General features: G+C 46.4%; 3 protein-coding genes across 4 annotated transcripts; 2 read left to right on the forward strand and 1 right to left on the reverse strand.

Moving 5' to 3' along the window:
* The first annotated feature begins 3,893 nt into the window (after window positions 1-3,893).
* rnaset2l (ribonuclease T2, like) lies at window positions 3,894-8,736 on the forward strand. Its single transcript, XM_086080747.1, has 9 exons — window positions 3,894-4,028; window positions 4,204-4,380; window positions 4,644-4,711; window positions 5,222-5,279; window positions 5,347-5,414; window positions 6,164-6,277; window positions 6,370-6,418; window positions 7,087-7,161; window positions 8,257-8,736. Exons 2-9 carry the CDS (start codon window positions 4,219-4,221, stop codon window positions 8,443-8,445), a joined length of 783 nt encoding a protein of 260 aa, XP_085936873.1. The 5' UTR covers window positions 3,894-4,028; window positions 4,204-4,218; the 3' UTR covers window positions 8,446-8,736.
* supt5h (SPT5 homolog, DSIF elongation factor subunit) lies at window positions 8,571-25,255 on the reverse strand. 2 transcript variants are annotated; one of them, XM_086080732.1, is made up of 29 exons: window positions 24,481-25,255; window positions 22,922-23,072; window positions 22,764-22,832; window positions 21,761-21,772; window positions 21,616-21,685; window positions 20,676-20,744; window positions 19,693-19,758; window positions 19,576-19,606; window positions 19,434-19,502; window positions 18,931-19,182; window positions 18,223-18,312; window positions 18,016-18,086; window positions 17,832-17,937; window positions 17,433-17,523; window positions 17,198-17,334; window positions 16,724-16,879; window positions 16,479-16,625; window positions 15,832-15,978; window positions 15,636-15,761; window positions 15,215-15,302; window positions 14,970-15,140; window positions 14,082-14,184; window positions 13,891-13,997; window positions 12,644-12,749; window positions 12,310-12,468; window positions 10,836-11,004; window positions 10,416-10,613; window positions 9,947-10,042; window positions 8,571-8,945 (listed from the first exon to the last, which is right to left on the reverse strand). In XM_086080732.1, the coding sequence occupies exons 1-29, from the start codon at window positions 24,562-24,564 to the stop codon at window positions 8,805-8,807; spliced, it is 3,282 nt and encodes a 1,093-aa protein (XP_085936858.1). In that variant the 5' UTR covers window positions 24,565-25,255; the 3' UTR covers window positions 8,571-8,804. The 2 variants fall into 2 exon arrangements, with proteins under 2 accessions (XP_085936858.1, XP_085936859.1); XM_086080733.1 differs by lacking the exon at window positions 21,761-21,772 and having other exon boundaries at window positions 24,481-25,254.
* Window positions 24,918-25,671, forward strand: triap1 (TP53 regulated inhibitor of apoptosis 1). The gene has a single exon (XM_086080758.1). The coding sequence runs from the start codon at window positions 25,039-25,041 to the stop codon at window positions 25,261-25,263; it is 225 nt and encodes a 74-aa protein (XP_085936884.1). The 5' UTR covers window positions 24,918-25,038; the 3' UTR covers window positions 25,264-25,671.
* Window positions 25,672-25,930: the final 259 nt, after the last annotated feature.

Raw genomic sequence — 25,930 nt, forward strand, 5'->3', positions numbered from 1 at the left:
TTTCCCAGCTCGTCGGTTGACAGTCAAGCGTGTGCGAGTTTGCACGTTTGTGTGTAAGTAGATGTGTGTTTTATGTTTGTGTTCTCTAAGACTTGTGTCTATTTTTGTGGATCTATTTTAGCATTTGAGCTAATTGCTTTCATAACTTGCTAAATGTTAGCATAGCAACTGTTAGCACGTTAGCATTTAAAGCAGCACGAGGCCCATCCGACTCGCAATCACTCTTTCTTTTCTTTTCTTTTTAGCACTTTTGTTTTTGTTTGTTGTTGTCAAAAATGAGGAGAAGAAAAAACCGTCCGTGGAGGCCTGCAGCAAAGCGCCAGTCTTCATTTAGTTTTGTCTCGTCCTCCACTTGATTTTTTCTTCTTTCCCTTCCTCCACATCATTCCCGCCGGCTTCCTCCTCGCATCCGCCTCCTGCTGACCTTTGACCTCGGCCTCGGTGGGAACGGCGCGCAGACTAAGAATCGCCGTGACGGTCACGAGGGCAACGCGCCGCCGCCCGCGTGATGACAATAACAGAACACACCTGTCCACGCCAGGGTTACGTTCGGGAACAAAAACGAAGGGAAAAAATAAAATTCAAAAATAAAATAAAAATGCTTCTTTAAAAACGAAAACTAACTGAAAGTACATTTTATGTTTACAAAACGAACTTTAATGATAGCAAAAATGTCCTTCGTTTTAGTCTTTGGTCATTCATTACATTTTGGGGATGCTTTTAAATGTGATTTCAAGTCGATTTATTTCACCAGAATAACGACGTTTGAAAGTGTGTCACGCAGAAGTGACGTCATCGAGCAGCAGCCAATAGAAAAGCATCTTCAGACGACGTCGCTCGAGGAAACAACGAAATGCAACGCTAGCTAAGAAATGAGTGACTTTTCTCACAATTTGACCATATTGTTTATTAAATATTGCGCACAAGCAGAGGTGGCAAATCCAGGTCCAGAAACCCTGTCACAGTTTGGCTTTAACCCCAGGTGCTAGCTCGCTAACTAGCTCCCTGGATAGCTCCCATGGTGCTCATTTAACTGCTAGTTAGCTAGCTAGCATCAATGGCTAAAGCCAAACTATGGCACGGTTTTTACTCTCTGAACCTGGATTTGCCACCTCTGCGCACAAGACACATAAAAACACAAAATGTCAACGAAAACTAAAACTAAGCATTTTTTAAATAACTAAAACTAATAAAACCGAATATAGCCACCCTGAAAACGAACTAAAACTGTGGTCCACGCACACGCACGCACACTCCAAAATCTTTTTCTCAACACAATCATGACATAAATTGAGATTTTGTTCAAAATAAATCACGTTTTTTTCCAAAAATTCTTCCAAGGGAAAAAAAATGAAATAATTGTGGCACTTCTTTTAACACACAACATGGTGTGTGTGTGTGTGTGTAGTCTTGTTTTTGTACATAGTGGGGCCCACCCGTCCATGTGGGGCCATTTTGCTGGTCCCCACCAAGTTCGGACCTCTTTTTGAGGGTCAAGACTTGGTTTTAGAGTTTAGCTTTGAATTGGGTTGTGGTTGAGGTTAAGGTAAGGAACGGGGGTAGCCAATCATTTTTCATGCTTGGGGTTAGGGGGAGGGGCTACGAAATGCATTATGTCAATGAGATGGTCCCACAAAATAGTCAAACAAACTTGTGTGTGTGTGTGTGTGTGTGTGTGTGTGCGTGTGTGTGTGTGCGTGCGTGCGTGTGTGTGTGCGTGCGTGTGTGTGTGTTTTTTGCTGGTCCGCCCGCTGGCACGCGGCAGCGGCTTCCTGTTTCCTGCTAATCCAAAAAGTGAAGAAAGGAAGTACAATCAAGTCTCTGACTTCCTTTCTGACCTTTGACCTCTTGCCTTCTATTTTCTGCGCTCAGGACATGCCTGTGAGGTCACTTGATTAGGTACAGCAACTGATCACATGCAAAGCAAAAAAAAAAAGGTAAACATTTTTCAAGCGAAATCAGCAAAAAAAATAAAATAATCCAAACGGGAATGTTCTGATTTGAAACCCTAACCTCGAAGTAACTTAAAGTACTTATTATATATATTATGTTACTTGTGAATTCGCGATTTTGCATAAATACAACTTTATTCCCGCGAAACGACAAATGTTGTCCCAGAAAATAATGCGCCAAAAGTTTTTCATGAAAAGGTATGACTTAACAAAACTTGTCATGTTACGGCATCAAACTTTTCTCCTTTAGAAAATAACGAACGTTGTTGCGATATGTTGAACTTTCGACGCTTCACCTTCGGGAAATCCAGACAAAACGACAAACATGCGCCGTACGTGTTGTTAGCCTTAGCATGTAGCATTTGTTTGACCAATGTGGTTTTTGTGCCACTTTCATTTGGGGCCCGTTCCTGCAAGTGGCGTGCAGTGACGGCAGCCAGCGAACAAGTTCGCGCTTGTGTTGTCCTGGTCGCGCTCCGCTCGCGAGTTGGAATGTTCCCCTCGCCGCCGTTTAACTTCCTGTTTGACACGCCGTTTGACTGGTCGCGCCTCTCAGTGGTGCATTCCAAGCATTTCCCCGCGTCAAGCCACTTCCTTGCCAACTCCCCATTGTTTCTCGATTTGCCCTTACATGGACTGCGACCAGTCGGTCGTTGGTCTCAAAGTGTCCTGACGTTTACTGGTGACAATTCTGCTGTTTGTCTAAATGCTCACCGCTATTGATTGATTGGATTATTTACCCTTGATTAATGATTGTAATGCCCAATTTAACACATGCACAATGTGAGGGGTGTGCTGACTTTTGTGACATGCTCTCAATCTCGAGTGACAACCAGTCAGTTTATGTGTGCGACGTTGATGTGTTTGTGGCACCCTCTAGTGGCCGCCGTCACTCTTCACACGCGTCACTCAACAAACTGCAGCCTTTGTTCGTCCTTCCTTTTTTGTATTTGGTGACAAAAACAAAACGTGGTTGTCTTTTCTTTACATTCAAACAAGCCACGTACTTTCCCACGCTAGCATTAGCATCATTGGATTCCTAAAATCACATTTTGGAAGCAAGCTTGTGGTGGTTTGTCATTTGATGACCAGTCAATCACGTGATGACCCAAAAAAAATTCTCATTAAGTCGCGCTGCTTTTGCAAGAATTTCTGTAGCAAATGAAGGAAGTGCAAATGTGGCATCACCTTCCTAAATATAAGAAAAGACGATTCGACATACGTTTGGATTTGGTTCCATTTGATGAACCTGCATCTTTTCACGCAAAAACGATGTTCCCACTCAAATGGTTTCACCCCAAGTAAATAAAGAAAAGCAGACGTTAATTGACGTCAACTACGCCCCTTAACCCCCCCCCCCCCCCAATGGGCCGCGCAACTTTTTGTTTCGTGAATGAGCAGAGGGAAAAACTGCCACTAACTATGGCCAGCAGATGGCAGCATTGTGTCTCTTGGGTGACGTGGACCATATGATCAATGTCACACTCCATCGATCATATGATCAATGTCACACTAAATCTCATTTACAGAGCGTCGCTCAACAAAAAATATTAGTGTCAACAAAAAATGTATCTTTTCACAAAAAGCTTCTTTTCTCCTTATTTGTTTAATTACAGCTTGGTGTCACTCAAATGACTTATTTTCAAATGGTGATGACTAAAGAAAGGAATAAGGCAGAATCGTACTTTTTTCTAATGCGAGAATGGAATCCAATCTTTCATATGTTTACACATTCCGAGCACACAATATACTCGAAGTGTTGTCTTCTTCTTCTTTTAACAACAACGTTCAATTGAGTTGTCAGCTTATTGGCAGTAAAAGTTTAGAAATGATTCCTTTGAACAGGGGTGTGTCGACTTTTCATAACTGCTGTTGATGCAGACCGCAGAGGGCAGGTTTAGAACAAGGAACAAGCTGTCAAAGGTTTTGTTTTCACAGGCAAAAGCTTCACTTCTCTTTTTTTTTTTTCTAGCAAAGTCAGACGACGTGAAAGTGCAGCACGAGCGAGCGAGCGAGCGAGCGTACGAACGAACGAGCGAGCGAACGAGCGAACGAACGAGCGAACGAACGTTTCTGGTGAGTTGGAACGACACAATGACTTCCTTCATCTTCATGTTTTGGACGAGCGCCACGCAAGTCGGCCCGCGTTGGCAAATTGCCAAAAAGGAACGGTTAGATATTTGACGCCATCTTGAACTGGCGCGGTGCACTCGTATCTCAAAGCGCGTACCTCTTTTGCTTGTATGTGGAGTGCAAGGGAGCGAAGATGTTGCGCTGGCTGCTGCCCCTGCTGGCCTGCGGGAGCACTACGGCTCTGCTGCGCGAGCCCACCGCCGCCACCGCCGCCGCCGCCGAGGGCCGCGACGCCACCTTTTGCAAGTGGACGTGTGTCGTCTTCACGCTGCAGTGGCCCGCGGGCTTCTGCCAGGTGACCTTCAACATCGTCATCATCATCGATGTGCTACTTTCCTTCACCACATCGTTTGAAGATTCTTCTTGTGTGACGGTCGTGAAGGAGGGCCAACGTTGACATGAAGCGCCGCCAAAGAAAAGGAAAAGAAGCAGGAAGTTGTGACAGGGAGGTTGTGGTGAAGGAAGGAAGGAAAAGAAAGACAGGAAGTGAAGGAAGGAAGGCGACAATCTTACCGAAGGACGTTTTAGTTTTTCTGACCTTGTTTTCTTCTCGTTCAGTCTTTAGACAACGCGTCTCTCTGCAATATTCCCGAGCACGTCGACACGTGGACGATCCACGGCCTGTGGTAAGCGACCACAAGCTCACTCAATTCCAAGCACACGTAATAACCTTTTTCTTTTTCTTTTTTATGCAAGCAAGATATTTTCCGAAGAGGCTAATTGCATATTTGGACGGATTCCATGAAAACTCTCTCTTTCTTTCTTAAAAAACAAACTAAAAGTATGATAGTGGTGTTGTTGCAATACACCAGAGGGTTCTGTGGTCTCAAGTGCCAGGATGTGGCAGCCATTTTGCATCACATGCAGACAGTAAGAAGGATTTTGCGCGATTTTGGAACTATGGCTGAATTTGTCACCATGTCGGCGCGATTGCATGTCGCCTTGAACGCGCAACGACGGCAGCGTAATCGTTTCCCGAGTGGTCGGGATTGTTGACGCACGCGCGGCATCTGCGGGAAACGGCCAAATGGTCAAACCCGCTTGGCTGCCGGGAAGCCGTTCTTCAAACGAGCCGCATGCTAAACGTCATGAAGGAGGTTAGCGCTACGCTAACCTTGCATCATTTGCCATTCCAGGCCAAAGAAGGTGCAGGAATGCTGCAGGTGCTGGCCCATGTTCTTCTCCGACGTGCAGGTGAGCCGCAGGACAAAATGTGTGAGGGCCAGACTGGAGATGATTGACGCGCGTGTTGCGTCTTCAGGAGCTGCAGGACGCGCTGGAACATTCGTGGCCGTCTTTGTTGAAAAGTCGATCCAGCTTCCATTTCTGGTGAGAGGCCGTCTGACTGCCGACAGGAAGTAGAAACAAACGCAGCACTTTTAATGGAGGCATAAAGCGTCGCTTGAAATAGTTTTGAAAAAGTTTTGCCGGTGGCCTGAAGACGACTTTTCATTCCCTTTGCTTTGGCTCGTACGTAAACAAACCTTACACAGTAAAAGCTAGAAAATAAAACATCGCTGGCCTGTCGCTCATCCATGTTCACGTAAACTCCGTAGAAATCAAGTGCAATTAATAAGCTCAAATGTCAAACATAAAACAGAAGTCAAGCACATTTCTTTACCTTGTTGACAGTTTTAACTGGAATTTGTGAATCGTTTTTTTTTTCTTCCTCTGCAGACGTCTCGATATAGTTTGTAGTAAAGCTGCCGTCTAATACGCCATTATCCTTTTCCGCATTCTTTCACGATAAAACTCCCAACAGGAAGTTACAAAATAAGAGTTCAAATATTGTTGAATATTTGGCAAATCAATCTGTTGTCCTTTACGATGCTTTTGGCCTGCAATTTGGAGATTTCGTAGCACTGCCACGGAAACTTTTATGCATTTACTTTTACTGCCACGGAAACATATTCGGCTCATTTCGGATCAATGGCGTCATTAGCGACGCTCGTAAACGTGCTTTTCGACGTGTCTTATGGACATTTGCAAATGGTTGTGGCAGGTTTGCTCAAATTACGAGATGAAGACAAAAATCTTCAGGAAAAAAATGTTCTTACGTGTGTGCGTGTGCGTGCCAGGAGAGACGAATGGGAGAAGCACGGCGCGTGCGCGGCGTGTGTCGAAGGCCTGAACTCTCCGCTCCGATATTTCCAGACGTGCCTCAAACTCAGTCAACGCTTCGACCTGAACAAGTAAACACACGCACACGCGTCATATGTGTTACCATGACAACAATGTGTCTTATCAAACTGTGTGTGTGTGCGTGCGTGCGTGCGACTCCCAGAGCCCTGGAAGACGCCGGGATCACGCCATCTTGTGATCGACCTTACAAGGTAACAACTTGATGACGTCATTAGGTTTGCGGCATCACTGAAATTGAGCATCAGCTGTCGTCATGACTTCAACTCGAGTCATTTTACACACAAAATGCTGAAACACATTGAATCTCAAACTGCCTCAAAGTAGAATACGAAAAAAAAGTTTGAAAATGAGCTTGCAAAACGGACATTGAGACAAAATATGCTTTCCATTCGAATGTTTTAGAATTGGTGTCAATTATAATGAGCGTTAATTCTTTGCGGGTTGACCCACTCCGATTTTTAATCCGTTATTTGCGGAAACACTCGCTTATTTGCTGTGGCATGGCAGCAATATATTTCCATGGACTCACCGTAAATAGCAAGGAATTTTGGAGGGAAAAAATACTGGAAGATTCCATTGGTTCCGAAAAAAAGCCAGTGAGGCGCCGCCAAGGGGCTAAAAAAATGTGTGTTTATATCACTCATCTCATGGTGGGGACGTGTTGGTGGTCCCCATGAGTCCAAACCTCTTTTTGAAGGTCAAAACTTGGTTTTAGAGTTTAAGTTTGAATTGGGTTTTGGTTAGGGTAAATGAATGATGCCAATGAGATGTCCCCACAAGAAATGTAAACCCAACGAGTGTGTGTGTGTGTGTGTGTGTGTGTGTGTGTGTGTGTGTGTGTGTGTGTGTGTGTGTGCAGCTGTCTGAGGTGCAAGATGTGCTCGTTCCTCTTGTTGGTGACAAGTGTGAGATTCAGTGCGTCAAAGACGACAAGGTCAGTTCCTCTTTCTCTTCTTGTCATTCCGGTAACTTTTTTTAAAAATTTTTATACGACATCATCTACTATCAATGGAGTCCTTGAACATTTGCACACTTTTGATCTCCACCAAGGGCAACATTGACACTCATTAGTCGTTATTTATTTTACAAGGAATCCACTGATGAATGAGTTATGGGAATTGAATTCGTAATTGGCCTGGGAAAAAAATCGATATCATTCAGGCCCAACGTAGACCGGGTTCGGGTTCGGGCTAACCCAACTGCAGACTATTCTTGCTGCAGTTCACATTCCAATCTGTAAACAATATGAACGTTTGGAAACAGCCTCTAATTCAGTCTTGTTTCATTATTCCAAAACTTCTCTCCATAATGAAGTCATCCACATTATGAAGAAATATTCATAGTAAAACATTTTTCGAAAGCACATTTTGCTACTTCTCAGTCAGCTTTATGACTTTCAGTTGACAAAATTGCAAGAGCGAGTTCAAGACTTGAATTTTTTGCCCATTTGAATTTTAAGATGCTTCCCAACTTTGGTACGCTGCTACTTATTGTCATGGCTTTGGAATTGTCACTATATCGTATATGGTACACCTTTTAAAACAATTATTTTCTTTGGGGGGGGTCAGTCGTTACAGAAATTGTTACTTTTTGTCGATTTATTTGCACTACTTTCTTGTCATTTGGATGATTATGGTTTCCAGTTTTAAAGTCAAAGGTCATGCTTTTGACAAAGCTGCGCTGCGGTTCTCGTTCCACTCACGTTTTCTTTCACTCAATTTTCTGTCACTATGTTGGGATGTGCAGTCTGCCAACAAGCGGCTTCTTTTTGCCCGTCTTTTTTGTTGTCATTTGTCTTCCACGCGCGACCTGGACGGACGAGACAGTTTAAAGTGTCAGGTTGAGAGACGCTGAAATATTTGAAAGCCTTTTTCTTCTTCTTCTTGTAACTAAAGTACGTGACTGTCGGTGCAATAAATGATACTTTGAGAACGCGAAAGAACTTTTTCACAATGCTCTCGTTTTGGAAGACGTACCCGGACAGCAGCTTTTCCGTCCAAATGGTGACGGTGGCCTGCCTTCGTTTCAGGAGCGCGAGGTTTGGTTTCAGGTGAAGATCAGTCTGTCTCGCAACTTGACCGTCGGCTGCCATCGCCACGGCGACGGCGACGGCGACGCCTGGGAGCCGCGCGACTCTAAAGGTCACCCCTGCCCGGCCCAGGGGACCTTCTACTTCCTGCCCGTCGACCACCGGCGCCCGATGCAGCCCTGCGGGTGACGTCATCGCGGCTGAAAGACGACCACAAGCTGCTAATTGAACATTCGCACTTGCTTACTTACTTGTGAGGAATCACGTGACGCAAGCTTATTAAACTAAACCCAAAAAAAGATTTGGACCCAATCTGATGTGGCCTGTTTCATATTTTATTGACGTCGTCTATCCGTGTGTGCGCGTGCGCAGGGGCACGAAGCAACTCAAATGTGAAGGCGCTGGTAACAATTCAGCCAATCAACGAACAAAAAACGAGAAAACAAAAACAAGCAATTGTAGTAAAATAACGATGTGACACCCAAACCCGAATTTGTGTGAAGTTTTTTTTGTGTTTTTTTGTTTTTTGGGGGTGGGGGGGGGGGTCCTCAATGTCCAAGACATCCCAGGAACCTCAAGTTGAGGATCATCAGCTGGTTGTCGAGGACTTTGCGCACGATGCCGTCGTCCCCGTCGATGCTCAGCAGGGTTCCCGTGGCCTCGCGGTGCTCTCCCAGAATCACCTTCACCTGCAGCCAAAAGGCGGCAAAAGCACTCGCACGCGCTTCTCGGGTCTTCTCGGGCAAAGTACAAGTCGAAAACAATATTTCTCATCAATGATAGTGAAACTTTGAATGCGAGCTGCAGTGGCGCTTCCGCGCTCACCTGGCCCACCCGCCAGTGCCAAGCGCACTTTTACCCGGACACGAGAATGACGCGGACTTCATCCGCGTGGCACAAATTGACGAATCGCAGCGACTTTTACAGCACTTGCGACGTCCCGGACGAGACGGCGCAGCCGGGATGAAAGCCGCAGATTGTCTGGCGGGCGCCGAAGGCAACGTAAACAAAAGCGAGGCGGCCGAGCGCTAATATGGCTAAGCTAAATGGCTAATAGCGAGGAGAAGTCTTTCAGAAACGGATCTGGCACATGATGAGATTACGGCATACAAACTTGTTACGGCGAGTGATATTTTCAATCCTTTGTCTTTATTTGGACCCTGTAAATGTTTTTACATGAAAATAGTCAGTAGCGCGACAATGTTTGGGTCCGCCTGAGGAAAAAAAAGTGTGTGTGTGATGCGCACTTAAACTGTCACTGCAAAGTAAATAATTGTTGCAAGTGATTTATTCTTTGAAGCATTCATATGAACTTTTTATGATCTGACACGCATCAGAGCTTTTGATCGCTAAAGTGACAAAAGTTCATAAAGTAGCAAGACCCAATTTTTGATGTCATGCTACGATCGTCGGACGCGGGATTGAAGCTGCAAATGACAGATATTAGCTAGCTTACAAAAAAATCAAAAATAAAGTTATTGGCTACGGTGCGTTCCTAATTGAAATCTTGTCGTTATGGTGTCGAAAGTTTGCAAAGGACTCGTGCGAGTCTCGTACGTTATCCACCGATTGCTACCATTGGAAACCATCGCCAGTTCCATTTTCTCAAGAGAAGTTGCCGGTGACATTTTGGAAGCAGAGGAAGGAAGTATTTGTCCTTCATCTGCTGCTTTTGAAGGCGCCGGCTTACCTTGTCGTTCTTGGTGGGCGTGACGGGCTCCAGGTGGTCGCCGCTGACACTCACCACTTTGTCCGACTCCTTCATGAACACCGAGCACATGCCGCCCTGCAAAAGCACACAAGGCGCGTCGGTCACAATCGCGACGGGGTTGCCGCTTCGTTTGTGCCAAACTGAAGACGACGAGAACGACGACGACAACGACGACGACGTCTGCCGCCTTTCCAAGAAGTTGCCCTCCAACAAACACGACGCTTTTCCTCAGCCATTTTTCAACGTGCATGTCGGCAACGTTTTAATCCAACTCGACTGCTTTGAGGCTTGAGCACATTTTTATTTTTCATCCATTGGTGAGTAAGAAGAGAAAATGACAAATTCATCATGAGACTGTCACGTTTCATGACGTTGGTCAAATGCCGGTGAAGGCTGTAAATATTATTATACAAAGAAAAACCGCAAAATGATGCTCAATGTTTCTCACCGTGACGCTGCGGATGACTCCGGTCTGTCCCATCAGGTCCATGAAGGAGTCCTTGACCCGCACCAGGATGTCGGTGGTCACCCAGTCGCTGCCGCCCTGCTCGATGTTGGAGCCCGGCGTGTGCGGGTTGTAGCCGCCAGGAGAGGGCGCTCCGGGCGTCATGGGGCTGTAGCCCACCGGACTTGGACTCGGGCTGGCCTGCGGGTCACACGCTCGCAACGTCACTTTGACGACGGCATGGGAGAAAGTCACACGTGGGCAAGTCAGAAGAAGGAAGTCTCGCAAGTCTTAACCGGGTGGGAATATATATTTATATATATTTTTTTTTTTAGTCCCTGCCGAGTCAGTCCCGAGTTCTAAAATTGGCCACTTAGGTCAGAGCAAGTCATGTGACATGTTAGGTTGGGACAAAGGGGTTACCTGGTAGGCCATGGGTGACGGGGTGGGGTGGTAGCTGGCTGGAGAATGTGTGTTCTGGTAGCCGACAGGCGAAGGCGCCACCTGGTGGTAGCTCTGAGGACTAGGACTGGGCTGGTAGGAGCCTTGCGGCGAGGGCGCCGTGTAGGGCGAATACTGCTCCGTGTTGTACCTGCACGGACACAAGATGACACCTGGAACCTTTGACATCAGCGGTGACGCTGATAAACATCATCAACTGCATTCAACCCGTTAAGGCCGAAAGCGCGTGCAAAGGCGTTTCCACCGTTCAAGCCGGGAGCGCTCCAGCGTTCTGCTGGATACGTTATTTTGTTTTGATCAATTCTTGGTCTCTTCGTCAATGAAATTCATCAGAAAATACACGAGATGGTGTTATGAAATAAATGCCGCGGTTGCCGACGGCGCGGGAGGACTTTGAATCGGCGTGACCGGTCGACAGTCACGTATTATTAAGAAATATGTTTGTCGACATCGAGGATGTTGAACATTTCGACGGCTTTGTAACGCCAACGGACGACCCGAGGTTTTTGCAACTGCGCTCCAGTGTTGAAGGGAAAACCAGCCGCAGATGCGACGTTTGTAAAAAAGATTGAAGATTTATAATAAACTTATGCTTGTGCAAACGCCACAAGTGTACGCTCTGAGATGTTTTGGGAATTATGTTTCAATCTGCTTCAGGAGCTGAGATATCAATTATTTGTAATATTGTTGAATTTCCAGGAAAACTCAAAAGTCACCCGTCGCTTTTAGAGACATGTTTTGCCAGGCGCTTTACGCCGTCATGGGTTAAACGCCGTCAAATGTAATAAATAAATAAATAAATAAATAAAAGATCAATTACATGAGTTGGCCTCAAAAGAAAAATTATTCAAATTAATTGCGGAATGAATGTAATATTGAAGGAGGCAAAAATCATGTAAAATAGGACTTCAATGTGGGAAATTTACTAAGAAGAATTTGGGGAAACGCTTTGCATCAGGTTAAAAAAAAAAAGTCAGAGGAAACAATATCGAATGTCGCACTTACAATGTGGAAATGTGACATTTTTGGAACATCTTCATTTTTTGATTGAAATGTGGTGAGCATTTTGATTTTGCAATGTTTGAAATTGTTGAACGTCTCATTGGGAATTTTTGCATGTAAAATGTACTTTTGTGGGTATTTTAATAGCACACGTCCGGAATATATTTTTGGAATATGTTGAAGTTGTGATGGTTTGAAATCAAAAGCAGTTCAATCATTCAATGTTTGGTAGTTTGGAACAAATCAAAAGTTGAAGTGATTCACGGAAAAAAAATGACAAAATACTGCCGCATGGTGATTTTATAACAATTTGGTCGTGCGTGTGCAAACGCGTATGTGTGGTCCATTTGAGGATGGCACCCGGCGCCACAAAAACAAAAGGAAGCGATGACGCCTCATTAGCGAGTGTCCAATCGTGCGCGCAGATACTCACATGGCGGGCGTGCCCGGCGTCTGCGGGTTGTACTGATTGTTGACCTGCGGAGACGGGACTTCCGGGTAACCGGGCGTTTGAGGATTGGGCGTGCCCCCGTAGCCCTGAGGGGACGGCGAGGGCTCGTCGTCAAAGCCGAAGTCGTACTCCTCGTCGTTCCTGGGGGTCGACATTCACGTACGTGCAATCAGCCCCAAGCGCTCCGTTCGCGCTGCTCGACATCTCGTCGGGATGCGCAAATGGATTCAATCTTTTCACGCATGGCGAAGGCCCTTGTGCTCATTGGGAGCATTGCGTGCGTGCGTGCGTGCGTGCGTGCGTGCGTGCACTTCACCTGGACGGCGTGTTGGGGTTGTTGGGGTCCCAGGCTCCGCTCTGCCCAGGCGTCCTGCTGCCATCGTGCAGTGGCGTCTGCGAGCCACTGTGAGGCGTGCGGCTTCCTGGTCCAGAGAAAAGACACACAAACGACGGCATGAAGTCAACTTCATCTGCAGAGCAACTCATCACACAGCATGCGCGACTCAAAGTGCTTTACAGTTTTTGTTTTTTTAAGAGAACATTTTTTTTTAAATGGAGGAGAAAAAAAAGTAACTGCTCTGAAGTAATATACAGTATATTAAAGCCTTAAATAAAAGCTACTATAAATGTGTTCAATTGGAAATAATTAATGATCATAATTGGTTTTGACGGGGACACTAAAACATGGCTGATGGCGAGTTGAGCATTGAAGTCAACAAGGTCAAAATATGACAACTTCACAAAATTGAAATACAATTTTATGGGATCGAACCTCTACATTCCAAAACGATAAAACTGGAACGATAGTGGGGAGGAAAAAACAGACTTTTTTTTATAGTCACATTTAAAGTTTCAATTAAAAAATGCAAAATATGTACAAGAATTACGTTGCAAAAAATATGAAAAGACTGTTTAAATAAAGTACATAAAAATTGCCCTTAAATTAATTTAAAAAAAAAAAGATTAAATTACAATCTATTGCACACAAATTAAAAGTTTAAAATAGGTGTCAAGTCGATTGTCAATTTTTAACCATAGTTCATCGCATGACTTCAATAATTAACTCACGATTAATCGCAAATTAAACACACATTTTATATCTCAATTTATAATAAAATGTACCAATATTTTTCTTCTAATTTTCCATACTCTTGTTAACATAAAAGTGGGAAGAAATGTTAACCTAATAGAAATATAGAAATACGGCTGCATATTTTTAGTCATTGAATCAGTAATTTCATAACAATTCATAAATATTTTTAAAATTAAAAATAGGTACTGAACTGTAAAAAAAACGAGTGTGACATTGATGCCATTGAGTGACATTGCGTGTTGGTCATTTTCCTATCACGACATAATTGCGTTTGGAAGACAACGGCGACAGCTTTTTAACATGAATAACTTGACCCCAGTCCCCACAAATATATGCATCGTTATTTATGACTGATGAATTGCGTTACAGTGACTCCTTTGCACAACGTTGAATGCTTTTATTTTGTTAAGTTCGACTGTAAAGTAACACTGCTTTTGCTGCGAGCCTGAAATCTGTTCAAAACCTCTCACCGTCGTGCAGCGGCGTCTGCGAGCCGCACATGGGCGTCCGGGAGCCCGAGCCGTACATGGGCGTGCGCCCGTGGGTGGAGGTCATGCCGCTGTGTTTCTGCGCGCCCCTGGAGAGGAGAAGAACGGCGCGCCCGTGTTACGAAAGCTGCCCTGGGACAAAAAGCAACGACAGCAAACAGACGGCGACTTGCATGGTGGTCAAGCGTTGTCTGTCGACGGAGATGGTCTGACAGGTGGAGTGAAGCTCCACCCGGGCCGTGGACTCCGTGGCGTCCTTCACCACACCGATGTAACCTAGCGGGTGCAAATTGAAGAGCTTGAAAGACAAACGCTATCATTGGAAACTTGAACTCGCAGGAAGTTGAACTCATGCAAGGAGCGCAGAAGGAGAATTCTGGAGCAGTTGACAGATGTTGGATTGAGTTGTTCCAATCAGATGCATACGAAAAGTCGGCGACAACGGACACACCAGAAACATCGAAAAACCTCAAAGAAATACAAAATAAAAACACATAGAAATACTCAAATTAAAAAATGCATCACACAACACCAGGTCTTTTATACGCGAGCAGGCCTAATCATTTTTGCAGATTTGGAATGATGTGCAGGTCAAACATGACCTCAATCATATGAAAATTTGGAGCGAGTTGATCTTTGTGGAAAAAAATGCGCAAATGTTGGTTTGCCGTTCAGCGTTTTCGTGCCACCCTCGAATGCTCATTTCCATTTATTTATTTTTATCATAGTTTGTCGTTAGGGTTAGGATGGTGAATCCTTTATACATGCATTGAGAAATGTATTATGGAAAATGATGTGTCACCGTATTGAGGCCCCTCCCAAAAAGTTGCCCATCTGTGATATCGTTTGTTTGAAAATGTAAAAGTTTCCATGTTTGATTCCCTTTTGTTTAAAACGTGACTCAATTTCAGTTGGTGGTGTGAAAGCCGGCGTTACGGAATACCCTCATATTTATAGAACTTATATACACTAATACTACTTGGGCTGCTTTCTTCCAAAGTGTATTTGTATCAGATGAACATCACAGACCGTCTGGCGGTTGAAATCGGACTACGAGTTACCTTTGTATGGACCCTGCGAGATGCGAACCGTCTGACCAATCAGCTCGTTGTCTCGTCGCCCTCGGCCCCTCCCCATGCCGCCGCCGCCTCCTCCTCCTCCTCCTCCACCTCCGCCCCCTCCTCCTCCTCCTCCTCCTCCTCCTCCTCCTGCTCCTCCTCCTCGCTGAGCACCTGCAGGGTGGGCGGCGACACCGACATCAAACGCGGCAGCGGAGCCTTTGGAGCGGGCGCGAGGCGCCACTTACCGCCTCCGCCGCCGTGATGCATGGGGCTGCTGATGCGAGGGCTCATGGGAGCGAAGCCGCCCACCGTGAAGTTGGTCACGTCTCTGGGCTGAAACAGAACACAAATATCAGCCAAAATAAAATTCAATCGTTCTCAATCAAAGTCATATTTATTGAAAGAAGATGTGATTTATTCAAAAATAATTGCTGTGCAAAATGTTGAGACAACAATAAAGTATACGGATTTCAAATCCGTTTTAAAGCAAACTCAACATGCATAGCTTGTGCATAATAACAGTGAATTATCTTGTGCATAAAAACAGTGAATCATCTTGTGCATAACTTGGCTAGATGTTGTCGTTCAGCGTTCTTCGCCAACATTTGTCTGATGGCGAGGATGGAAGCGAGACTTGCCGTCCCCGTCCAGCGGAAGCGTCCTTACCTTGGAGCCGCCGGCCAGCACCAGATGTCGAGTCTTGCAGACAAACATTCCTCCGTTCTCCACCAGCTTCTTACAGTGCAGGAAGGCGAATCCTCGGAAAAGGTGTCGGATCTCGCCTTCGCGGCCCTGCGGCGGCGGCGGAAATCGTGAACATGACAAGAAAGGAGCCAGGCGAGCGAGTCCCTCGCATCCTTACCGAGTGCGGCCCGTCGATGACCTTCACGATGTCTTTGACGTGGATGTTGTTCTGCTCCGAGTCCAAAGCCACAGCAAAGCGGTTGTCCTTCTTCCGGTTGACCGCCTGGTGGCGCACCGTCATCACTTTGCCGTGCATGTTCAACACCTGCCAGAAGGAGGCGCACAAGCCAAGTCACCGGTGAGCTAAAGATGTGACCGTCATCAGTCACGCCTCCGCAAAAATCACTCGAGCTTGCCAACCTTCGCTTAACACACACAAATAAACATATCCAAATAGGGATGCGCAATTCATCGAAATTCTATTCCGATTTCGATGATTACCCTCCACGATTACAAAATGGGCACAATCGCACAAAAACGATTATTAATACTCGTCGTTTCGGCCTCGGATACTCGCCGAGTGAGTCGCAGTCAAGCTGACGGCGGCAAGCGTGACCGTCCGCGGGGCTAACGCTGAGACAAAACCAATTTCAAAATAAACTTTACCTTGTCAAGTCGCGCTTTTAATTTGAAGTTGTTCCCGGAAGCGCGTCGTCTGTTCAGTTTGTGAACAACGTCAATAGAAAAGCCCCAAACTCTTGCGACAGACGTGACACGTTCAATCTCCAGCTATGACATCATCATGAGGAGGCGCCTTGCAGTTACCTGGAAGGTTTCCCTTTCCAGCCGCACGATCACGCCCACCGTCTGCGGGTCCAGCTGGACCAGCTCCCCCCACTCGTGCTGCCCCCCCGCGTCCACACCGGACGCCGTTTCTGAGCAGAGCTGCAGGTCTCTGGGCAGCACCTTCAGCTGCAGGACGAGGAAAAAAAAGACAAAAAAAATGAGATGATCGCCAAGCAGCTTGAAAAAAACAAAACCAATCCTGATGCCGGCGATGCGGCAGCAACCTCGTGCATGGTGAGGTCTGAGAAGAGGATGACAAAGTTCTCCTCCACGCGTACGATGAGGCCCGTGTCACCTTCGTATCGGCCGGCGATCACTTTCACGTGGTCGCCCATCCGGAAATATTTCTTTAACTCTTGAGCTGGAAACTCCAGCGGGTCCTACGCACAAGGACGACTCAATGGGCGGGGCTTCTCACATTTTTGGGGAGAGAAATTGACCAACGACTCCCAAATACAAGTTTAAATTCAAAAGTGGACATTTTTGAGAGAAAAAAATAACAAAATTCATATTTCTCTGCAAAAACAAGTCGAGATGTTGAGAGCCATATTTCTTCAAGAAAAAGAAATGTAGTCCAAACAACAAAGGCAGCATTTTTTTATTTTATGATACTGCATTGTAGCAAATCGTCGAGCCGATCGACCCCGAAACTTTGGATGGAAATTTGAGAAGCAGGTTTTGTGCGTGCGTGCGCGTACCTTGAGGTCTTCGTGTTTGGGCATGATGGTGATCTTGTTGCCGTCCACACTGAGGATTTTCCCTTGCAGGTTGATCAACTCGCCCTCGCACACCTCCACGTTGTCGCCCGCCTGCAGGTTGTGTTCACGCTCTTTGCCTGCACACGCACGCACACACACACCAACTCAGCCGCGTGTCTCCAAGTGTCACGCGGTGGCGGCGGCGATCTCGGGCGCAAGCCCGCCGGTCACAAACCTGACTCGGTGACCACCTCCATGTCGATTCCTTCCGGCTGGTCTTCGAACTTCTCCAGCTCGGACAGCGTGGGCTTCACGCCGTCGGTGATCTGTCGGCAGGCGCGCGTGCGAACAACAAAGCAAGCATGACGCACGAGATCATTCAACACCGGTCGAGAATTGATCGCCTTCGTTGTTTGTGCGGCCATTTTGTCGCCGATTTTTAATTGATCATTTGGATGAAAATGGATCATCTCAACAAAACGTGCCGTCAATTCTCACAACAACTACAAGCAATGGTTTATCGCTTAACCTCACAAAATATTACTTGCAGCCCCAGACCTTGGGTAAAATCAATCAATCAATCAATCCATCAATCCATCAGTCATTTGAATGGTGCGGCGGACGTCCTGCTCACCACTGCCGACATGGCGAAGCTCTTGAACAGGAATCCTTTGCGGCTGTAACGATTGGCTTCGAAGATCATGAAGTCGCCATCATGGCTGACCTCGCCTCCAAGCGACCTGTCAATCAAAAGTGCGCGTGTCACTCAAGCGCACTGGGACGGACGTGCGACTTGTTCGAGGCGCCGCCATTCGGACCGGATTTTTTCCGCATCAAAGAGCCTCTGAACCGGCCTCTTGAACTTCTTCCTCTTGGCATACCAGTCTTTCTGTCGAGACACAACCGAGCAGACGATCCACTGAACATGCGTTTGTGCGCGCGTGCGCGTGCCCGTGCGCGTGCCCGTGCGCATGTGCGTGCGCGTGCCCGTGCGCGTGCCCGTGCGCATGTGCGTGCACCCTTACCAAGCTCATCTTGGCTTTGATGCGGTCCAGTTCGATGCGAGGGATCATTTTGAGCGAGATGGTGTTCTGGCTGGGCTCCACGTAGTCCACCTGGAGACGAAGCAACACAACTGGAGTGCAGTCCAAACTGCAAACAATTGAACGGGAACGAAGACGCTGTCCGGCGACGAACACATTTTTATTGAAATGATTTTCTTAACGATGTGCTTCTGTCATTTTCAAGCCGGTGTTTTTATTTGGATGTGCTCGTGAGGAATGGCACGTACGAGTTAGTGGTTGGTGCTCACAACTTAAAAAAAAAAATGGATGCATACAAGAGTCTTATATGATATTGGTGTACAATTATGCTAAGAGCGTTATGCTATGGCATCGGTGGAGTAGTCAATCAATCATTTTTCACCAAAAACAGCCTCAGCCGTGCAGTTCCCAGACGGCCACTTGGCGTGCCCAAGTGAAATAAAGAGATCGACAGTCTCAGCTGGCGGTGCAACGTAAACAGCGATACGTTTGATACGCGAGTTGTTTGACGTACTCGACCATTTTCCGTATCATACCAGAATGAATAAGCAGGCGCGCATTTGTGGCGACCCATCACAAACAAATGTATATCGGTCGATATGTCAAGATGCACCGAAAGGAAGCGTAAATGTTTTGCTTCATGGCGTGCATCATCATTTGACTTGACACGGTGTCAAAGCGACATGTCACCTGCGCGATGTCGTCTTTGTACAGGCCCCGTTTGAGCCTGACCCAGGATTTGGGCTTCAGGTTGGTGACCTCTTTGACCACCTTGAGGACGTCCGTCATCTCCTTGATGGGAACCATCTGCTGGTTCCAAAAGCCGATGCGAAGGTTTCCGATGCCCTCGATGGCGGCTTTCACGTGCGTCTGCTTGTAGGACTCCACGTAGATGTAACCCTTCACGTGGTCCGGGGCCACCACAGACTTGATCTGGAGCGGCTGGAGAAAAAAAAAAGGGGGGGCTCAGTCAATCACAGCAGGTCCAAACTCAGTTTTGCTTTCATACACTAAAATTTCAGGCGTAGTTTTCGGAGGGTCGAGAATGAGCGAATGACTCCTGCGTTGGGAATCATTCAACATTCCAAACTCCCCAACGTGGCTGGGAAGCCGTTCCCAACCCGGCTATGGACACTCAGCCGCTTCCTGCCCGGGCGGCCAATCCGAGACCAGCGTTCAGACAAATTTCTTACCGTGTCCGTGAACTGATAGGCGATGAACTTCCTCATCAGCGCGATAGCCGTTGCCCGTTCCTCCCCAATCTGAGAAGACAGGACAGCATGAGCAAGTGCGCGAGCGTGCGTGTGCGTGTGCGTGCGTGCGCGCGCATCTCACCTTGCACTTGACGGTCCACAGATTAGGATCCCTGATGTTGACAAACACAGTTAAAAGAAAAGGAAAGGGAAAGTCTGATCTGGCTGCTGGCAAGTGGCAAGTGGCTGTTTTACATACTTGACGCCAGGAAGCAGCTGCTGCTGGGTGATGTCATCCGACAGCTCCTCGGACCCTCCTGAGTAGCTGCACACCACAGAAGAAGAAAAGGCGGCAACGTTGATTTTTGGAACAACTTTTGGAGGCCGCTTCAGCGGAAGACAAGAAACTAAATGCGACCACGAGGAGTCAGAGAACAAGACGGGCCTGGAACCGCCGGCTTGACCTCGAGGTCATTACAGTCGATTTATGTTTATTTGATCAAGGACACAAAAGGAACTTCCACAACTCAACTCTTTAATTCCCTCTTTTGTGGCAGCAGCCAACGAGGTATTTTTGTTTGTTTTCACTGTGAATTTATTAGCTATTGTGAAGCCATGTGTTTTTTTTGCTCTTCATACTTTTTCATGTGAATATTATTATTTCTGTACAGTTTTCACGTTGCGGTGGAGAATTTGAAGCCTTCATTAAACCCGCCAAAGAAAGTTACTTGAGAGGGAGTTACAAGTTCGTCAAACAAGAAAACCTTCCCATAAATCAATACGCAAGATCGCAATTTCAAAAACATTTGTGAGTGCATCATTCACTCGCCTTATAGTGCTTAATTGTTGTTTAGTTTGTAAACAATACCAAATAAAGAACCATAATCAGTGAATAAACAGAAATGGGGGGGGGGGGGGGTTGTTTTGCAGTAAACTTGAATGCTGAACAATTTTCTACCCGAATATTCGATGAACTGATGAAATCATCGATACAATTATTTTGATTCTAAAAAGTGGAGAATCATTTCAGCAGCATCAGAAGATGTTTAACTTGAAAATGTTTTTGCTGGCTTGAATTGTAACAAGCACGGGTCGCAATTGAAAAGAAACAAGATGGATGGCAGAAAAGTGTGAAAAGGTTTCAGAGTTTTTGGTGCCAGATTTGAAAGTGGAAAAGAGAGCGAGTGACAACATGGCCGCAAGCTGCAAAAGGTTCAACCAAAAGAAAGCAAAAACACTCACCGCTCCCCTCCGGAGGACTTTGCGTACTTCCTCATGTAGTATTCGCCCAGCGCCTCCTCTCGAGAGTCTCTGCACACGACAAACACGCACATTATTTGACCATCAAAATCTCTTCGTGTGCCTCGTTTTGCTCATTTTATAGTTTGAGGTGTCACAAAAGCAACAAAAAAAAAAGTGGCATGTTTCTTTTCATAAAAAGCTTTTCAGTCAGAAACTGGTGTGTTTGGTTGCTGACGACTAACAACCACTTTTTTCCATGGTGGAAAAAAAAGAAAAAAAAAGTTCCTCGCTCATATTGTCAGAACACAAAATTCTGCGGGTCTTTGCAAATGCTCTAAAATGGCTGCCGGCAATAACAAGTTCAAATATTTTTGCACCACAACAATTTGTACCGCACAATAGATCAAGTCAGTGCCGCACTGCATCATGGGATATATTGATTTTCAAGTGAGTGTTGGTTGTTGACAACTTTTTGAAAATCATACCAATTAATATTGAGTTTGTGGAACATGAACTAAGCAGCAAAGAAAACAATACAAAAAACACCTATTTTTTTTCAGAGGGTGGCAATTTTGCCACTTGGAAATGACATCACAGTTGCTCAGGTAACGACCAATCATGGCTCAGCTGACCCCCAAACAGCTGGATTGTGCGGCTTCATTAATATCGCACAAACACAATATGAATCAGAATGCCGTGTTTAGACGAGTGGGACTGCATAAAAGATATTACTGTGAAGAAAAATTGGGGGTTGACTTCCCTTTTAAAGCAGCGAAACTATGGAGGAAAAAAAAGAAATTTGTTTTTTTTACTGCACTGTACAAAAAACATCAATGATGTCATCGATGAATCCAAGTGGACCGGACCCTGGCGGCGAATTATGACGTCATTGGAGCCCAATTGCCAACAGCGCCAAATATTGAAATGAACGCTGACGCACCTCCAAAGGTTCTGCAGCCTCCTGGAACCCGAGTGGTCTTCATCCAGGACCACGTGGTCGATGTTGGACACTGAAAGCAGGCCGTTGTCATCACACTGACGTCTACGCAAGGACATCAAAGTGTCGCGTGAGATCCGACACTTACCTTCTGCCTCCTCTGCGCAGGACGGCGGCCGCAGAGGAAGAGGAGGCAGGATGAAGCGTCACAAAAACACAACAAGGAGACGGCACGCACGGCGGAGGGAGAAAAACAACGAGCAGGCGGGCAAGCGGGCGGGCGGGCGTGACGGCGGCCAGTCGGTCGGCAACACAAAGCATGATGGGGGAAAAACAGAGCAGACATTAATGGCCGATGTTGGCGTGATCAAATATGACGCACGGACGGACATGCAACCATCAAGACACGTCAGTTGTCGGGCACGTGAGGAAACGTTGGTGCGTGTTACAACATACACGATGAATCGTGAATCATCAAGGACGGTCCATTCTCACACGCGCACACACGCGCGCACGTACGCTACACACACGCGCGCACGTACGCTACACATGAGTAGGAAGAGCAGAAGAATTACCGTTAGCTGAAGAGGACATGCACGACAGAGAGGAAGACCAGCGAGACAAAGAGAAGACCAATCAGACAAAACGCCGCTTTGACTTTTCGTACGTCTGCAGCAGGGGTGCTCAAGTTGGGTCCTGGAGAGCCCCTTTGCAGCCTGTTTTCCATGTTTCTCTCCACTAACACACCGGATTGATGATCAGGATCGTGATCAGGCTTCTGCGAAGCGAGCTGATGAGCTGATCGTTAGATTTTGATGTGCTGCAGGAGGGAAACGTGGAAAACGGGCTGGATGGGGGCTCGCCGAGGACCCAACTTGAGCACCCCTGGTCGACGGGGTCCCACCTCGTACCTGACAGACGCTGGCCAAACTCAGCCCAAAATCATTTCAGAGACAAATAACATAAAATCCACACATTCTGGATTTGTACCGCAAATAAAACGAGTTGTCATCAAAACAAGATTTTAAAAAAGTGACGACAATGAAGAAAAAAAACCCGATCCAGATCATTTATTTTGCCACGTGGCCCAGCTCGAAGGTACCGGTGTATTTTTAGAGCCCGATTTGCATTCATGCGTGTCACGTCCTCACCTTTTTCAAGGATGTCCTCAGCTCCTTCCTCCCATTGGTCTTCTTCATCCTCGTACTCATCGTCCACATCTGCAAAAAGAGAGAAGAGTTGAAAGGTCACAAGGGGACGCTTGAAGATAAAAATGTGCAAAATGTAAACCGAATGCGAGATTCCGTACCGGCTTCGTCCAGGATGAAGCCTCCGTGACGCGGCTTCTTCCGAGGACGGTCATCGTCGTCTTCCTCTTCCTCTTCATCGTACTCGTCATCCAGGTCCTCGCCCTCCTCCTCGGCCACTTTGTCGCTGCCGACGGGGCTGCGCGTCTCCTCCTGCAAGCCAACACGCAAGCGCCGGTGACATGCTCAGCAAACTATCCATTAATTAGGGCCAAGGACTTTTATGAAATGATCGAATTGTGAATCTTTTGCACTCAATATTGCATCGAGATTTAATATGCGGTTATTTTTTAGGGTGCTCGCCCTAAATATTTTGGAATAAACGTAAGAAACAAAGTCACCAATTTGAGGAAAATTGAATTGCGATGTTTCAGACAAATATTGCGATTTCGAGTCGCGATTTTCTTCAAATGTATTGATTTATTTTTAAGAATGTTAAAAGGTATGAAAGTGGGTTTTGCAGCAAATGAGTAGCCCAACGGCCGCTTGTGGTTTTCTCAATAGTGCACACGCAATAAACAGTTGAGCTTCGTTGACTGCTGATGTCATTTACACAACTTCACATGCAATGAACAAGTTTCATAAAGCGTAGTTCTTACTCAAAAAGTAAACTGAAGTTACCTGCCCAGCAGAAACTTAGCGACCGAAGCATCCGTCTTCGTACCTCTCTGCTGATGTAGCGCACGCCGTCGCTGAAAAGACTCGCCCCAAATGACTTTTGTTTGCATTCGCTCTTTCGGTCCTTGTCTCCTCAAAAACGGTCTTTCTTTTACAGCTGGGCGGTCCTGTATCCTTCATTGTGGGTTAACTTTGAAAACGCACGCAAGGGGCCAACTACAATAGGAAGAAGTCTTGGCGCTGGCAAACACGGTTGCCAAGCTACGTACGCAAGAAGTGTGATTGACAAGCCAGGAGTCAATCAATATTGAAGCACCTTCGTTACTGATTGGCTGGAATCTAAATCCCCCGCCACGTCCACAGTTGATCAATAATATTTATGTTTTGTTAACCATGAGCACAAGTCAGTTACAGGTTGGTAAAGCGATTTTTAAATGACTCAGACAATTTAATTTGTAGTAAAATCCTCTCTGAACAAGATTTGAGACCATTTTACAATCACAATAACTTCCCTTATCTTGTTGAACAATACTTTTGAAAGTCTTTTAACAACTTTTTAAAGGTTCCGTGACAAAATTCCCTCAATGCAATGCTGAGAGCAAGGCAGCATATTTGCGTTTTAGCCCTAGTCAATTTTAAATGATTGGATAGAATTGATTTTTTTAATGTTATTTGTCTTTTTGGGTAAAACGATCATCCATTTACTTAAAAGTTCATGTTGCATGGATAACTGCTAGCAGATGTGTTTCCTTTAGTGACGAATAATAGGACATGAACAAATAATTGCGTTGATCATTTTGGACATAATTGTGCAGCCTGGTGTGCAAGTAAAACGTAAACTCAAACGTGCTTCGAAATGACGGCAAGTCCGGCGGAACACGAGTGTCTTCCTCGTCGTTGTTGTTGTTGTCAATGGTTGGCATTAGCATTAGCACGAGCTTACCTCGTTCTCCACCTCTTCGGCTTCGCCATCGCTGCTGCGCTCGCTCGGGTTGTCGGAGAAGTCGCTGTCGTCGCTGTCAGACATCTTCGGAGGCGCCGCGTGGCTGCAGAAGCGCAAGCGAAGACCAACCTCGGGACAACTTTGCTCGGTCGTTTGAATTAAGCGCAACCAGCTGCGCTAAAGCTAAGCTAACAGCCACCAGGCGAGGCCGAGCAGCAGGGCCAAGATGTCGACTTCGACACCGACCGGACCTTCCCGAGAGCTTCGAAACGGCGAAGCGCTCTTGAGCTCCACGAGTGGCGCGGACCCTCTGCAGTCGAGCCCTCGGCGGTCAGGCAAAGCATGCGAAAAGGAAAATGTCGCCTTGTTTCGCAGTCCTCTTTCCCGCAGTTGCTGGGATCGATCGCGAGATTTCCGGGGATCTGGCCGACCTCGCGAGAGTTGGGACGGCTGCGAAGGCGGAAGGAAAGACGATGTCTTGTGACGTCACTGCGGCACAAAGTCTGGTGGAACTCGCTGCTTGCTTGTTTTTTTTGGTGGCCGACTGCGGCTTGGGAGATGAACAGCGTGGGCGAGGCTTGCACGGAGCTCAAGCGGGAGTACGACCAATGTTTCAACCGGTGGTTCGCCGACAAGTTCCTGAAAGGAGAGCGAGGCGCCGAGCCGTGCGCGGACAGCTTCCGGCTGTACCAGCGCTGCGTGCAGAAGGCCATCAAGGACAAGGACATCCCTGTGGACGGCCTGGACTTCATGGGCCCCAACCAGGACAAGCCCGACGGCTGACAACGACGAGAAACGACCAGAAACGACCAGAAACGACCGCCCCCGGACCCGCTGATTGCGAGCGCAAACACGCCAAACTGGCTGCTGCTGCTTCCTAGTCAACATGCGCACTAAAGAGCGCAGTCGGCGGACTTGAACAGATGGCACACTTGCTCTTGTTTTTCTGTCCCCACAACTGCAAGCGGGACAGAGAGAGAGAGAGAGAGAAAAAAAAACTCCATTCAGGACAAGATGAACATCTCGGTTTTTTTATGTTTCACGGATGCCCGGGTCACCTCCGGCTCGTCACGTGCTTCCACTTCAAGTTTCTTCATTTCATCTGTACCCCAATATTGCAAATTATTTGGTGTTGCAATGATTTTTTTTGTCAGCATGTTTTTTAAGTAAATAGAACAATATTTGAACAAACTGTTTTCTTTGACTTGTGATTTCAAAACGCGAACGTGTAGCTACTGCAAGTTGTCGGAAGGATCAATAATGGAATAATGTGATGATACCCAGGAAACGTGTTTGTTTTTTTGCTGTAGGCTGTTAGAATAAAGGCTTGTTTGTTATTTGTTTTCCTTATTTGGAATGTGATATATTGACGAAATCTGATATCTTGCTAGCACACACTCGCGTTTAATAATACATTTTATTTGTAAAGCACTACATATTTGACATCAAA

The sequence above is a fragment of the Leptonotus elevatus genome, chromosome 7 (assembly GCF_054856555.1).
Source record: "Leptonotus elevatus isolate MCC_2025b chromosome 7, RoL_Lele_1.0, whole genome shotgun sequence".
Classification (NCBI taxonomy): domain Eukaryota; kingdom Metazoa; phylum Chordata; class Actinopteri; order Syngnathiformes; family Syngnathidae; genus Leptonotus; species Leptonotus elevatus.

Coding starts and splice junctions, on each gene's coding strand:
- supt5h (XM_086080732.1), bottom strand. CDS start 24,564: ATGTCTGACAGCGACGACAGCGACTTCTCCGACAACCCGAGCGAGCGC. Junction 19,503..19,575: donor TGTGGACCGTCAAGTGCAAG/GTGAGATGCGCG, acceptor CTGTCTTCTCAG/ATTGGGGAGGAACGGGCAAC. Junction 13,998..14,081: donor AGACAACGCTTGACCACCAT/GCAAGTCGCCGT, acceptor TCTCCTCTCCAG/GGGCGCGCAGAAACACAGCG.
- rnaset2l (XM_086080747.1), top strand. CDS start 4,219: ATGTTGCGCTGGCTGCTGCCCCTGCTGGCCTGCGGGAGCACTACGGCT. Junction 4,712..5,221: donor TGGACGATCCACGGCCTGTG/GTAAGCGACCAC, acceptor TTGCCATTCCAG/GCCAAAGAAGGTGCAGGAAT. Junction 5,280..5,346: donor TGTTCTTCTCCGACGTGCAG/GTGAGCCGCAGG, acceptor TTGCGTCTTCAG/GAGCTGCAGGACGCGCTGGA.
- triap1 (XM_086080758.1), top strand. CDS start 25,039: ATGAACAGCGTGGGCGAGGCTTGCACGGAGCTCAAGCGGGAGTACGAC.